General features: G+C 38.9%; 3 protein-coding genes across 3 annotated transcripts; 2 read left to right on the top strand and 1 right to left on the bottom strand.

Annotated features, from left to right (window-relative positions):
- Window positions 1,534-5,984, top strand: LOC109717895 (protein phosphatase 2C 35-like). Its single transcript, XM_020243847.1, has 4 exons — window positions 1,534-3,606; window positions 3,822-3,935; window positions 5,036-5,300; window positions 5,477-5,984. Exons 1-4 carry the CDS (start codon window positions 2,239-2,241, stop codon window positions 5,590-5,592), a joined length of 1,863 nt encoding a protein of 620 aa, XP_020099436.1. The 5' UTR covers window positions 1,534-2,238; the 3' UTR covers window positions 5,593-5,984.
- On the bottom strand, window positions 7,327-9,797 carry LOC109718033 (epsin-3-like). Its single transcript, XM_020244022.1, has 4 exons — window positions 9,542-9,797; window positions 8,896-9,018; window positions 8,277-8,438; window positions 7,327-8,193 (listed from the first exon to the last, which is right to left on the bottom strand). Exons 1-4 carry the CDS (start codon window positions 9,646-9,648, stop codon window positions 7,653-7,655), a joined length of 933 nt encoding a protein of 310 aa, XP_020099611.1. The 5' UTR covers window positions 9,649-9,797; the 3' UTR covers window positions 7,327-7,652.
- Window positions 11,299-13,744, top strand: LOC109717923 (60S ribosomal protein L36-3-like). Its single transcript, XM_020243882.1, has 4 exons — window positions 11,299-11,416; window positions 11,590-11,712; window positions 12,462-12,661; window positions 13,504-13,744. The coding sequence occupies exons 2-4, from the start codon at window positions 11,611-11,613 to the stop codon at window positions 13,532-13,534; spliced, it is 333 nt and encodes a 110-aa protein (XP_020099471.1). The 5' UTR covers window positions 11,299-11,416; window positions 11,590-11,610; the 3' UTR covers window positions 13,535-13,744.

Raw genomic sequence — 14,942 nt, 5'->3', positions numbered from 1 at the left:
AAATAATATAACCGATTTTTTATCGAAAATTCAACCAGTTTGAATTGCTCTACATCGTTAAACAAATAAACAACTCATATAGATCGTAAAAAACTGTTAATTTTGTGATTCTTTAATCAGCAGGTAACTCTATTTCTATACACACACACACACACACACACACACACACACACACACACACACACACACACACACACACACGTATGTACGTGTGTGCTTTCAGAATAAGTATTATACAGGTGTACTTATACATTAATGTGGTAAATATATTATCTTTACACCCTACATATTCTAAAATATAGAGGCTAGCTCTTCCCTGTCACATCAACGTAGCTCGAAATTTTTTTTTCTTTTTGAATGAATGCGGTATACATTATATATCTTCTTTTGAATGTATGTATTATATTGCTCTGTTAATATTTATCAGCATGATAATTACGAAAAATTCTAAGCAATATACTTATAATATTTACTCCCACTCAAGTCCCACACCCCTCATTGATCCGGTGCCACAATTACCACCTTTTATTTCTACCGTATCATTTATTCCACACATACCAACAAACTACGCTCATTAAAGAATCCCCACCTCCCCATTTCTCCCAACTAAAACCTACACAAAATTAAATGCATCAAGATACCATCATAAAATAGAAGAAAAGAGAAAAAAAAAATTTCTTTACTGCATAGAATAATGTATTTATTAAAGTTTTTAGAGCAATTTTTCAACCAATAAATTCAAAAGTAAAAGAAACTTAGTTGTTAATTGAAATAAGTGGTTATTAATTTATTTATTTATCTCGAAAAATACCTTGTTGTTTTGGGGCATGTTTCATATTTTTCTTGCAATAAATGTTGGTCTTAGGTCCATGGCTGGATTTTATTAAGTTGTTGCCTCCTCATCATTATTATTTATCACATCCAACTTTTTCTCCTTTTTCGACATAAAAGAAATATTCTTATAGAAAGTGAAATTAACTTCTATACATTTCCGCATAATCATACATATGTTGCAAAAGGTGCCATTCTTATCATTATTAATTAAATTTATAAAGCATTTAAGAAGATGCAATTCAGATAGTGTTTATTAATTTTACGCTTTGCAAGCATTTCTAATCTTATTAGAGAAATAACATCCAACAACATTTGACAGCAATCAAAGATAAAGACTTAAACTTTAAATTTTCGTTCGTGTCGTAAGCAATAAATTATAAGGGATTAGCATTTTTGCATCGACAGCTACCACTGTAATATACAACCATGTATTTAAAGAGGAAAAAAAAAAAACTCCTAAAATTATTTCAAAATTTTCTGCCCCATTAAAAGCACGGATGGGCTTAGACAGCTCAAATTTTGAACTCAGCTAGAGTACAATTAGAGCCAGCAACTAAGTTTTATTATTATTATTATTATTATTATGAATTAAAAAACACAAGTACTAAGTACTGAGGAAAATAAAATAAAACAAAATGAAGGGAATTGCGGAGAGAATGTGCACGTGTCGGCATATTGTTGGACCTCCCTTGTACGTAGGCTTTGTGGTGCATGCAGCGGATCCCCCGGCATCCGACGCGGGAGCAGGTTGGACGAACCCGCACGGCGACACCACCTCCGACCGCCACGTGTCGGTCAACTCCCGCTCACGATCCAACCACCCCTGCGGCACGCATTCCTGCGCAGCCGCGCTCCTTTGACAAATTTCCCACATTCTCTGTCTCTCTCTGTATTCCCCTCTCCCCCTTCGCTTTTGCGGGCCATTTCTAATCTATATATTTCGTGTAATTTGCATTTTGCTTGCGAGTGTGCTGAAACTTCCCCCGCTAAACTTTAGCTTCTGGACTGGTCTGCAAAAGAAAAAAAGGGAAAAAAAAGAAGAAGAAATCCTTCTTCCCCCGCTAACAAATCTGCGGCCCAGGAACTACAGGGTTGGCGGAGACCCCCTCACGGGTCAACGCCTAAGTGGGAAGAAGAGAAATAAAATAGAAAAATAGAAAAATCAAAAAAAAAAAGAGAGAGAAAAAGAAAAAGAAAAACCAATTCCAACATTTCAACTCCCACCCACTCCCTTAAGTCAACTCTCCTCCCATCCTCCATTCCTCCACCACCACCACCACCACCACCACATCCCCTGTGTGTGTGTGTCTGTGTCTCTCTCTCTCTCTCTCTCTAAGCTATTCTCTCTCCTTCTCTTCTTTCCCAGCACGAACCAATAGCAATAGCAATAGCAATAGCAATAGGATGGGCAACGGCTGCGCGAAGCTCACGCTCTGCTTCGCCGGGGGGCCGCGACAAATCCGGCGCCGCCACGTGGCGCCGGCGGCCCTCCCCTCCGACCCCTGCGACGAGGGGTTCGGCCACTCCTTCTGCTACCTCCGCCCCGAGCCCCCCTCAGCGCCAACGCCTCCTCCTCCGGCGGCGGTGGTGGAAGAGGAGACGACGACGTTCCGCTCCATCTCCGGCGCCGCCATCAGCGCCAACGCCTCCACCCCGCTCTCCACCTCGCTCTTCCTCCTCCCCCCCGCCTCCTCCTCCTCCGACTCCGGCGTCGGCGGCGGCGGAGGTGCGTTCGAGAGCTCCGACTCATTCTCCTCCGGCCCCCTCTCCGGCCCCATCGCCGGCGACCGCGGCTTCCTCTCCGGCCCCATCGAGCGCGGCTTCCTCTCCGGGCCCCTCGACCCCCGGGCCTCCTCCCCCACTTCCTCCTCCTCCTCCTCCACCCTCCTCCGCCGCAGCCTCTCCCACACAATCCGCCTCCCCCGCCGCCGCCGCCTCCCCCGGCCCCCCCGCCCACTCGCCTCCGCAGCGTCCATCCTCCGTGGCCTCTCCAACGCCATCATCTCCCGCGCCGTCCCCTCCTCCTCCGCCTTCGCCCCGAAGCGATCCGACTCCGCCTCCCCCGATCCCCAAACCCTAACCTTAACCCTCCCCCTCCAGTGGGCGCAGGGCAAGGCCGGCGAGGACAGGGTCCACGTCGTCGTCTCCGAGTCCCCGGACGACGCCCCGTCCGCCGACCCCTCCGGCGGCGGCGGCGGTGGCGGGGGCTGGGTCTTCGTCGGGATCTACGACGGCTTCAACGGCCCCGACGCCACCGACTACCTCCTGTCCCACCTCTACACCGCCGTCCACCGCGAGCTCAGGGGCCTCCTCTGGGACGACGACGAGGGCGGCGGCGGCGGAGGTCAACGCCCGCCGGTCAACGCCGGGAAGCCGAGGAGAGCTAGTAGAGATCTCTCCCGACCGTCCGATCCCAGCCGGAGACCGATCACGTCTAGCCACGTGGAGGTGTTGAAGGCCCTCTCCAAAGCGCTCAAGAAAACAGAGGAGGAGTATTTGGACACCGCGGATAAGATGCTCGATGAAAATCCTGAGTTGGCCTTGATGGGCTCGTGTGTTCTGGTGATGGTCATGAAGGGGGAGGATGTGTATCTCATGAACGTCGGCGACAGCCGCGCCATCTTGGCCTCGCAATCGGAGCACGGATCTCGAAGATCGGCCGGTACGGGCCTCGAGCAGATCAATGAGGAGTTTTTGGATGATCTCGGAGGGTATCTGCATAGCTTGTCGGCGCGGCAGCTTACCTTGGATCATAGTACTTGTGTTGAAGAAGTAAGTAATTGGGGTCTTTTTGGATTTCTCATTACTTCAATTTTTGCTATAGTTTAATTTAATCTCGTTATTTTTCTAATGCTTTTGATAATCAGTTTAATTTATCGCATCAAATAATAATTGGGTGTAATGCTTGTTAGGATGTTGTAATAATTATTTTGATTTAATTTGGTCATATTTTGGGTGATGAGATTGGTTTGGTTAAATGGTCTCAGGAAGTTCGCAGAATAAGGAATGAGCACCCTGACGATTCTTCAGCCATTGTCAATGATCGCGTGAAGGGCTCGCTGAAGGTGACAAGAGCTTTTGGTGCTGGCTTCCTGAAACAGGTAGATTGCTTGCATCTAGATTAATTACTTTCAAATACTTTAAAAATTCCCTAGGTTTGATGCTTTAAATGCTGTATCAATTCAATGCAATTCGCGGCAAATCATGGAATGAAAAGACTTTGTCCTGATGACATGGACAATTGAGAGTCCTTTCTTTTCTTTTATTCAAAGATGATACGAAGTTCTTCACGACGAAAATGCACTTTAACTTGAATTTCCAGTTACCAAAAAGTACTGTAATAGATGATTCAGAGAAGTAAATTTGGCAAAATTTGTTTGGCGGATTGGAACATGATTGTGGCCTCTCATACTGTGTGCATTTGGTAGAAGTCAATTACCCTTTTCAATTGAGCTTTTTAATCCTAAATTTACTCGTGAAAGAAAAGAAAGATCGAGTGTACGTAATATGACAGTTGTTGCCTTTTCTCTTTCGATGCGCGGTAGATTGTCGGTTATATTATCTGCAAGGTTGATCCTTAAGAATCTGCCATTTATTTAGTTTTCGAACAAAAAGTAGAAAGGGAGAATATGCTATTCAAAACTTAATTGTCTGATTCAAAAAATTCTGAAGTGGTGAACATGCCGGTTTGTTTCTCTTTTTATTTATGCTTATTAGCCTACTAGCATTAATTCAGTAGTTTATCTTTCTGACTCAAAGCTAGTACACTCAGTAAAGCTTGTTTAGAGTTTCGATTCTGATCAAGTGGTAGATTTGAAAAGAGTTCATGGAATACCCATACATGATTTTCTCTACCACTTTCTCACCGGTGACGTAAATTGCTAGGAAAACAAAATAGATACATCTGATTCTTTGTTTATCCACACAAAAATTAACCATTCACCACATTGATTTTACTGCTTTTTATAAATTCGAATCCCTAGAGCAAGTGTCAAAGGGCTTGGTGGTTGGTACCCGAGACCCAAGTTCGAATCCTAGTTGATTCACATTTCCAGCTAAATTTATTTTTAAATGAAATAAACGAAGCGGGTAGCGTGCTACCTATCTCTCAAAAAAAAAAAAAAAAAAAAAAATTCGAACTTCGTAATACTACAACTTCTTGCAGTCTTAATATTCTTATGTATATCTTCTTTTTCTGCAGCCAAAATGGAACAGTGCACTTCTTGAGATGTTCCAAATAGACTACGTCGGGACTTCTCCGTACATCACATGTAACCCATCTCTCTACCACTATAAGCTCGGTCCAAATGATCGGTTCTTGCTACTATCATCCGACGGTCTCTACCAATACTTCACCAATGAAGAGGCCGTCGCACAAGTCGAGATGTTCATTGCAATGACCCCTGAGGGTGACCCTGCTCAACATCTTGTAGAGGAAGTCCTTTTTCGGGCAGCTAATAAAGCAGGTATGATCTTATATTTCCGTAAACATAAGTATAAGGTTTAATTAGAAACCTATAATTTGAGAGTTTTCATAAGGTATATATGTGAGTAGTTGATGTTGTAGCGATATTTTTTAATATGCAAAAAACCTATAACAATTTGACAAGCATCTAAATATTAAAAGATTTTTTGTTTTCAGGAATGGACTTCCATGAGTTGCTTGAGATACCACATGGAGATCGGCGACGATATCACGATGATGTATCGATCATTGTCATCTCTTTGGAAGGAAGAATATGGAGATCTTGTGTGTAAATAAAGATACAGATGAGATATGGAGTTATAGAGATTCACAGAAAAGCCCTCGCCTTTTCCTGTTCTTTTTTTCCTCTCTACCAACCTGGTGCAGTTGTAATATATACTATACTGATCAAGCTACAGAGTGGACTCCCCAACCACCTCCTGAACAGTTGAAGGATCTGCCGAAAGAAGAGAAACTGCACGAGATGTTCTCCGCTCCCGTGCTTTACAGTTTGGTGCAAGTTGCCACGACGCTATCTGATTTGAGCCATTTGAAGTAAACTGTAATGTGTTATACATGGTTATGTCCAAAGAATTCAGTATTTTGTTGATAATCAGAAAGTATGGCAAATTGGTCCCCTTCTTTAGATTTAACATATTTGTCCGATTCTTTCCCTTTTTTCTTAGTCAGAGATTTGTTCCACAAATAAATGCCTCTGTGTTGCTGTTTGATCAAAACTTCCTCTCTTTTGCATATGTTTGGCTCCTAGTATGAAGCATAAACATTTTAGATCAATAGGTTAATTTTGTTTCTATGCTCTTAGAGATTGAGTAGAACACATGGGATAGATGCGAAAAAAATTAAGCTTGTTTCTGCATTCCTTTTATTCAGTCGAGCTTTTCTTTTCCCCCAAAATTAGAGACTTGAATTTAAGTAGCGTAGATTTTTGGAAAGATATACCCAACCCCTGTGAATAAATATTACCAGATAAAAAGAACAGTAATTTTAAGTGTTTTCTTGAAGTATTTTTGAGCCTTATTGCTCCTTTAAAAGCCTCAGCAAGTAGTAACTGAGGAGATCATTTTCTATTTTTTTTTTCTGATACTCTTTATGACTACGTCCTGTGAATTGAAGGATAAGCAGATGACCTCAAATTGTTCTATAGTGCTGGTCATTTTCTCACAATTTGGTCATTGAAACATGTAACAGTATCCGAGGAGCTTGTTTATAATACTCTTCTGAGATCATCTCTTTTGCATGTTTTCTAGTGCAAAACAGAGAGCTCGAGTCCTCACAAACATATTAGCCTGAGCTTCCACCAGAAGCTAGCAAAACAACAAAAAGAAAGAGACTTAAACTTTCACCTAATGCACAAACTTGAGAGGGAGATTATCATCCTATATTTGAGGGTCATCCACGTTATCCATGATGTTCGCCGACTTAGTGGATTCGGTTGCTTTCCTGATGATGTAAGCTCCATTAATCTGTCAGCCATGAATAATGCCACTTCAATCTCTCTGCTGTAAATAACTGTGCAGGTTTTAACTGTGCATACATTTCTGCTCCTCAATTCAACCCATATGTAAGTTCAATTTCTAGATTTTCTACAAGCTAATGATTTTGTGAAGTAAATTAAGTTTTACTTTAGTACTTATTTTGATAGATATCTAACTTGTGAAAGTTTTTTGAATTTACTGAATTTACTACTTGATCTTGCAGCATTTTTGAAAAAGGTGCCTGAGCTCTGAAAATTTTAGTTCTACTGCACAACCTTACAGTACTCGTAGCATTTTCACCAGAATATTTCATAATACTTCACAGGTTATTCCATCAAATATGTAATAAATACTGTAAGGTTTAACAGTAGAATCAAAACTTGTAAGGTTTTAGTACCTTATCAAAAATACTAAGGTCAGATAGTAAAATAAAAACTTTAAAAGTTTAACTACCTATCAAAATGCACTACAGTTCAGGTAAGCTTTGAAAGTTTAATCCGAAGGTAATGTACTTTTTGTATCATTGCACAAGAAAACAAAACACATTAGTTTATATTTTAACACAGCATACATCTTAACACATTTGTTCACATTTCTCTATAGATATTCAAACTAAAAGCCCCACATTAACAACACCAGAAACATGGACAACAAAAGAGTCTACAGATACAGAGATATGCAAGAGAAGTAACATTGCAGACGCGATGTCTACTATCAAACCTAAAAATGGCACTTCATGAAATTCTTCAGAAGCTGCTTCAAGCCTTCGCCACAATCTTCTTTAGCAAATTATAAGCTATTGTGCCATTGGCTTTTCTTGAAGCCTCATATCCCTTAAACTCTTTGAACAGACATCCTCAACTTTGACTTAGAAGTAACTGCGACTCAAAGCACTCGACCTTTTTCACTTCTTCGCGAGGCATGAGTGGTTTCGACCACCCAAGTACTTTTTGAAACTCGGTCTTTTTCACTTCTTTGAAAGGTATGAGTGGTTTCGACTCCTCAAGTATGAGTCCCTTTACAGGAAAAACACTTCCTGTCTCCTCCTGTGGTTTCAAACTCTTATCACTGAGATTTTCTTCCATTGATCTTTCTCCTGATTCATCTTTATGGATCGATGAATTCGTATTGAAGCTCTCCTTTTGATCATCTAGGACTACTGCTTCCTGCGTAGGGTAATCTTCGTAGTGCGAATTGCTTCTCACATAGCAATTCGAAGAATTTTCAATCGGATTATGATTATTGGTAGGTGAATAATGCACATTGAAACTACCGAATCCTTGGATTCCACGAGTGACCTTTCGAGCCCTATCCCTTTCCTCTTTAAGAAGTGGCCCTTTCTCGAGCAGTTTTAAGACCCTTTCTGATTTCATTCTCACAGTTAATCCCCAATTAAACCTTCAAAGATTATTCAACAAATTAGCTAGATTACCATATAGTAAAAAATCCAAATATACCTACCAAAATTACTAATTTCTCACCCCTTTTCATCGATGTATTGAAAGGTACCCAATTCCTGTATAAACTCTTTATCAATTTGAAACTCTTCTGCAACGCTCTCTGGTCCGTGTAGTAAGAGATGCTCGAGAAGTACCAAAGCCTTGTAGGGCTCTCTCCAATGCTTTCGATCGAACTTTGAGAACCTATCCACCAACAAGGAAACATCAAATTAGTCTCTTTTAAACCATAGTCACAATTATTTAAAAATTATGCGACAAAAAAAAATTATATAAAAGAAAAGATTAGCTAAACACTATTCGACTATAACTTAGGAATTTCATCAATCATCGACTAATCCTCTTTAAAGGAATTATTCACTACACATTAAGTTTTGTTACGCCAAAAATGAAAGCACACAACATAATTGCATTGAAGGTTTTACATCTCTGTACCTCTATGTTGCAAGACTACATTTTTATTAACCAAACTACTAACTGATTTTCCTTTTCGGAACTTCCCAATCATACGAAATTTATCCGCAGTGAATGATACCATCTTTAGAACTACAGGAGCCAAATCATGTTCAAACGAACAGGAACTATAGGTTCCAATATATAAACCAATCCCCTGGCTTAAGATGGAATACAAAATAGGACTAACCTTTTGTGCAAAATCTCCACAATTCTCCAGTAATCATCGATCTCAAATGCCGAGCGCGATATGAATCCCATCGTCTTCGTCTCCGGTGGCCACGGAGTTCCATTTGTTGCTTCTTCCGTCAGCCTAATCAGTACAAAAATCAGATTCTTTTTTTTTTTGGTCCAAAAGATCTGAATTAACCAGTTCGAGATTTATGCAGAAAAACCAAAAACAAGTCAAAATTTCAGGTTTTTTGTGGCCTTAACAGAGAAAAGTGAAACACCCAGATCGAGATTTTTAGCAAAAACCCATATCAAATAAAAAAATTCGGATTTTTAGGGGGCTAAGCGAAGTAAAAATTAATAACAAAATAGAAATATGCAGAAAAAACAAATCAAATGAAAAGCAATTTTTCGGCTTAATGGAGATTAAAAAAAAATTTGAGATATCCAGAGCGAGATTAACGGAGTAAAACCCAAATCAAGTCAAAAAAAGGAATATGAGGGGCTCGATGAACAAAATATGAAATTTCACGGAGAAAAAACCGAAACTAAGTCTAAAAGTCGCCTATGTGAGGCCTTAACGCAGAAAAATGAAACATCCAGATCGAGAATTTTGCAGTAAAACTCAAATCAAATCAAAAAAAGAGGGATTTGGGGGGTCTCACAACTCGGCGGGGGTGACATCGGTGAGGGCCAATCGAGCAGTGCGGATCTTGTCCTTGAGGAAGGACGAGGCCTGCTTCTTGAGCTCGTAGAAGAAGGGGGTGCCCATGGCAACTCAGCGGAGCTCACACTCTCGGCGACGACCTCTTCTTCTTCTTCTTCAGAGCCCAAAGGGAAGAGGACGACGAAGACGACGACGAAGAGGGAGAGGAGAATAGAGAGAGCACCGAGGCTTTAGCTTAGTCAAACAATCACACGTCGTAGACTCGTAGTTCGAATTTTGAATGCGCACTTTGTGGATGGTGTTAACATCTGGTGGGAACATTTGCACTTATGTCCATGCAAATGTTCCAAATGGCATGTTTGGGGTCTTCGCGTTTCATTCATACCCCTAACAAAATTTGTGAAATTGTGGCAGTATCTTGCAAAGTTGGTATCTGCATGGGTAAGGATGCAAACGGGGCGGATCCGGGGGCGGGAGAGTTCCACCACCTCCTACTTCATTTTTTATCATGACGGGGCGGATTCGGGGCTGGTTACTCTTCATTTTATTTTTGGCTCCAACTTATCGCTCCATTCCGGGCGGATCGGGGTGGGAGCCGAATTTTTGACGGATCGGAGCGGATTGAAGGAAGAAAAGAGTCTTCCACCTCCCGCTCCATTTACTTGGCGGATCGGGTCGAATTCGGGTCGAATTCGGGGCGGAGCTCCACCAACCCGGATTCATTTGCATCCCTATGCATGGGTGTACGTCATTGCTTTTCAAAACTGTTGATTGTTTCACAGTTGAACAAACAACTAAATGAAAAGCATTAGGTGGAGAACAATGTGATGTTAATTTTAATGAGTGCCTCACTATTAATTTCAAGGTCAAAGGATGAGGGCCAATGGTATGTTCAAGGAGCTTTTAATATATTATTATCAAATATTAATTTGGTTTGGTGGTTTAGGTTAATGTGGAAAGCATGTAGTCTTGAAGATGAGATCAACAGTGATGCAACATGCACCAGGAAAATAAGTACAAGGAGAGAACTTGCATATTGGATATAATTATTTACTGCTAGTAAATCACCCTAATTTTAACCACCATTTCTTCAAGAAGAAGCGAGGGAATATATCAATCCAATTTGGAACGGACACGAATTATCTGACTTCTTTTATCGGTAGTCTGGAGTACCAATTAACTGTGCTAAATAATTGCGAGATAATTATATGGCTAAATTACAGAAAATTTTTCTGTAAATACCTACTTTTTCACTTTTCCTTCATAACTTTCAAAAACCTACATTTTATCCCCTTAAGATTTCAAATTGATGCATTTAGTTCCCCTTCGCCAGGGTTCCATTACTATTTCATCTATTTTTTTATAATTTACATCGAAAATGTCCTTTAAAATGATAAAAATATATTAAAAAATATTTTTTTCTTATAGAAGAAGTAAAGATAATTTGGTAATTTTGTTCTTTCCATTAACACCATACCCCATTGAAAATATTTCTGAAATTTTAAGAGGGTAAAATGTAGGTTTTTGAAAGTCAAATAGAAAAAGTGAAAAGCGAGTATTTATCGGAGAATTTTATGTAATTTAGCCTAATTATATGGCATAAATAAATGACTGATAATATTTTGGTTAAAGCTGCTAATGGGCCATGTGGAGGCCCATTCTCGGCCCACATATAGATATTTGGGCCGACGCCAATCATTTTAAAAGGGTTCGAGTGGTCGACAACCGGTTCAACAAGGTCGGACCGGTCGAAGTCCTATCAGGTCCGGTTCGGTTCTCCTATGATTATTTATATACCTGTCTCTCGCGCTCTGTTAGGGTTTCTTACGGCGTCGGCGGCTAGGGTTTCTGCTGCAGCCCTAGTGTTTGCGAGGTAGCGAGCGCGCTCTCGGATCTCCATCTCTTCTCCTCGCCTCTACCTACATCATTTGATCTATTCACTCATCAATGTTCGAATTTGGAGCACGTTAAACCATAGAGATCTTGCTTTGATCTCGTTTTTTTTTTTTTTCATTGGAAGTAATTTGATTTGATTTGTGAATTTAGGGCTCGAATCGAGGTTTTCTCATGGCTCCGCCGCAGCCGAACACTGGGCTCTTCGTGGGGCTCAACAAGGGGCACGTCGTCACCAAGCGCGAGATCCCCCCTCGCCCTTCTAGCAGAAAAGGGGTGCGATTAGATCGCCACTTTTTCTCAAAATATGAGTCATTTTTTAGTTTTTTTTTGTTTTCCCGTATGATTGATCCCTAGTTTCTATCTCTTCGATAAATTTACCCTTTTTTTTTGTTCATATGATCAGTAAATCAGATGCAAATGCCAGATTTTCCCTCAATTATGTCATAGGCTATGAAATTTAGGAAAAGAATTACTTAGAATAAGTTTAGTTTAATGTGTTTATTCAGCAGTTGGCCGTAGCTACTTTTGGATAAATAAATGGATCTCTAGATTCTGCGTTCAATGTTAGGTGCATTGTACCTGCGACTTTTTTTTTTTTTTTTCTGTTGATCTCTTTTTTATAGAATAATTTGGTTTGTTATTTGGATTGGATTACTCGCACCTGTATGATACAGTTATATTCCCTGGCTGAATTGTAATAAAATGAGTTTGATTGTACGCAACACACGTTAATGCTGAGGTTTCACTTTCCAGCGGACTAAATGATGTGTTTTCACTACAATGCAATCACTAGTCTAAGAATTCTATTCCCAGTTCATATATTTATCAGGAACAATAGCTTATTATATAAATATGAACTTATAATTTATTTGCTATGTATTACTATTTTCTTAGGTATTCTTCACACCAATGTACATTTTATCGTCCCCATTGTCATATATTTCTTCATTAGAGATTTGTGCATTTTGTTCAGTGTTTGTGTAATTTTGCTTTGTGGGTTATGACTTTTTTGCCGAAAGCAGAAAACCAGCAAGAGGGTGCATTTGGTGAGGAACTTGATCAGGGAAGTTGCCGGGTTTGCGCCGTATGAGAAGCGTATCACTGAGCTTCTCAAAGTTGGGAAAGATAAGCGCGCACTCAAGGTTGCAAAGAGAAAGCTTGGCACGCATAAGAGGGCAAAGAAGAAGCGTGAAGAGATGGCTAATGTTTTCAGGAAGATGAGGTGAGTAATGGTCTCTTCTTTTTTTTTTTGTGTTTGTGTGTTTTGTTTTTTATTTCCTGGAACATGTTTTGTTGGACTTGTGTAACTTCCAAACAATATGACTCTTTCTTTGCTACTGTGTACAAGCCATAAATTCATTGTAATTTAGGTCTGTTTGTATACATGGTACTCAAATAATCTTTTTTCTCATAGAAAGTGGTGATTCCGTGTTAATAAGTATTTGTAGTTATCAAATACTATATCTTGCGATATATGATTTGAATCAAGAGGAAGGGCGCTTATTCAACTTCTGCTCAGTCGGTTGATTCAAAGTATGTTACCTGCAACACCAGAACAAATTTGAGTTGTGCTCGGGCCATAGCATAGTTGACATACTCGAATCTGCATGCTATATTCTTTTTCCTTTATGCATATCAGTATGCTTTTATTGGAATAATCTCTCAAGTTACATAGTTTTACACTGCAGTCATTGTTCAATTATGAAAATAAAATGTAATGAATTTTGAAAAGCTTGAACACCAAACTTGCCATGCACTGTGCATTAACTGGGACGTGTAAGTTCGCTCTTGTTGAATTTGTCCTCTTCTTTCAACATCTTAAACGCACGTTTAAAGTTTTAGTCTTGCAAAATGAAAGTGTATATAGCAGCAGAGTGCCAATATGAGAAGATAGTTGGTTTTGAATTAAATTTTTGAATGAATTGTTTTCTTTGTTCTGTTGCCTTTGTTTTACTGTCTCTTTCTTTTTTGTACATGATCAATCGCGTACGCTTTCGCTATAAAGGAATCCAAGAGCCTAACCCTGCTTTATAGACCCTAAAAATTTTCATTTTCTATATGCAGATCTGGTGGTGTATCCGAGAAGAAGAAATGAAATCCTACAACGGGGCGAGAAGTGATCTTTGACGATTCTACATTGCATAATTTTGATTAGCGGAATTTATTTAGACCTTTTGTTAGCGTGTTTGTAGTAGACTCTGCTCTTATTTGTCTTCGAATATTTAAATTATTGGTGATGTGATATGCTCTTTTACAAGTTAAGAATTTTATCAGGGAAATTTCATGGTTTTTGCCTTTTGGATCATTTTAGTCCATTTGAAATTTTAATTTTATGTTTACTGGTGGTCTAAAAGTTTGAAGTAATTATTAAATTCAGATGCAAAAACTATACCAAAATGAGTCTGTACATAGTATAGTTTTCATGTCTGAACGTTCTACTAAGTTGTAGTTAAATTATACTAAGTTGTAGGTTAAATAAGGTAAAATCATACAGAGCTTATCTGAGCTATGAGTCATTTTGAATTAATTATTCGGCCTTTTAAAAATTTTATTTTACTATCTAATCTTTTACTTTGTTTAATTTGAGTTGATAAGCAGTATTTTGACTTCAAAATATAAGCTAATTATTTATTTTAATAAATTTATAGTTGTAAGAATTGCATGAAGCATATAATTTATAACAATTATATGAAACACACTAACTGAACGTATAAAGATAAACAATAGATTTAAATTTTAAATTTGAAGTATTCTTTGCTGATTCAAATTAAGCAATTGAAATAGACGGTAATAAAATTAAAATTTTGAAAGATTGAATAGCCAACTTAAAATAATTTATAGTTTCGACAAGTTTTTATCTTTAGATAATGCATCCTAAACTATGAACACTTTTTATTTTAATTATGTAGATCGATAATTTTTTTTTATGACTAATTCTAATGTACCTACTTTTTGAATGTAAAGTTTAATCTCTATCATCGACTAGCAATATTTCATGAAAGCTTTACCTTCAAATTTAACAAGAGAAAGTGTTAATTAGCGTACTCACCATCACTGCTTTGAGCGCAAGTTCCTAACTAGATTCCTGCTCACTGTTGGAATAGTGCATAACTAGATAAAACAAAAAAAAAAAATACAAGTATGAATATAATAAGAATTAGTGTCTATTTGGAGTTGAAATTTTGTCCCTTTCTTAAATAAATGTCTAATTTTCCATCCATGGGCTCACTTTTGTTTGCTTTATTCGATCCAATGAAGATGACTGCATTGGACCCAGCGAAAGCAGAAGGGAAGCACAGATTCCCTCAGACAGAGACACATAAACAATTAAACATCTTTTTTTTTTTTTTTTTTTTTTGNTTTTTTTTTTTTTTTTGTAGGGGGGGGGAATACTAAAGTAATCCTTTGTGTTAAATCATTAGCGTTCAGGTTAGTAGTTGTAAAAGATATTAGTGAAATAGTAAAAGGAATAACAGATTATTATGGTTTAGGAGTTATTCTTT

The sequence above is a fragment of the Ananas comosus genome, linkage group 12 (genome assembly GCF_001540865.1).
Source record: "Ananas comosus cultivar F153 linkage group 12, ASM154086v1, whole genome shotgun sequence".
In the NCBI taxonomy this organism is placed as follows: Eukaryota; Viridiplantae; Streptophyta; class Magnoliopsida; order Poales; family Bromeliaceae; genus Ananas; species Ananas comosus.
The sequence above is the reverse complement of the archived record's forward strand: the minus strand, read 5'-3'. Positions and strand labels throughout refer to the sequence as shown.

What these genes read in the sequence shown, in the direction of transcription:
- LOC109718033 (XM_020244022.1), bottom strand. Translation starts at nt 9,648, where the DNA reads ATGGGCACCCCCTTCTTCTACGAGCTCAAGAAGCAGGCCTCGTCCTTC. An exon ending in GTGGAGATTTTGCACAAAAG is followed by an intron (nt 8,439 to 8,895) that starts GTTAGTCCTATT and finishes GTTGGTGGATAG; the next exon opens with GTTCTCAAAGTTCGATCGAA. An exon ending in CAATACATCGATGAAAAGGG is followed by an intron (nt 8,194 to 8,276) that starts GTGAGAAATTAG and finishes TAATCTTTGAAG; the next exon opens with GTTTAATTGGGGATTAACTG.
- LOC109717895 (XM_020243847.1), top strand. Translation starts at nt 2,239, where the DNA reads ATGGGCAACGGCTGCGCGAAGCTCACGCTCTGCTTCGCCGGGGGGCCG. An exon ending in ATAGTACTTGTGTTGAAGAA is followed by an intron (nt 3,607 to 3,821) that starts GTAAGTAATTGG and finishes AAATGGTCTCAG; the next exon opens with GAAGTTCGCAGAATAAGGAA. An exon ending in GTGCTGGCTTCCTGAAACAG is followed by an intron (nt 3,936 to 5,035) that starts GTAGATTGCTTG and finishes CTTTTTCTGCAG; the next exon opens with CCAAAATGGAACAGTGCACT.
- LOC109717923 (XM_020243882.1), top strand. Translation starts at nt 11,611, where the DNA reads ATGGCTCCGCCGCAGCCGAACACTGGGCTCTTCGTGGGGCTCAACAAG. An exon ending in GCCCTTCTAGCAGAAAAGGG is followed by an intron (nt 11,713 to 12,461) that starts GTGCGATTAGAT and finishes TGCCGAAAGCAG; the next exon opens with AAAACCAGCAAGAGGGTGCA. An exon ending in AATGTTTTCAGGAAGATGAG is followed by an intron (nt 12,662 to 13,503) that starts GTGAGTAATGGT and finishes TTCTATATGCAG; the next exon opens with ATCTGGTGGTGTATCCGAGA.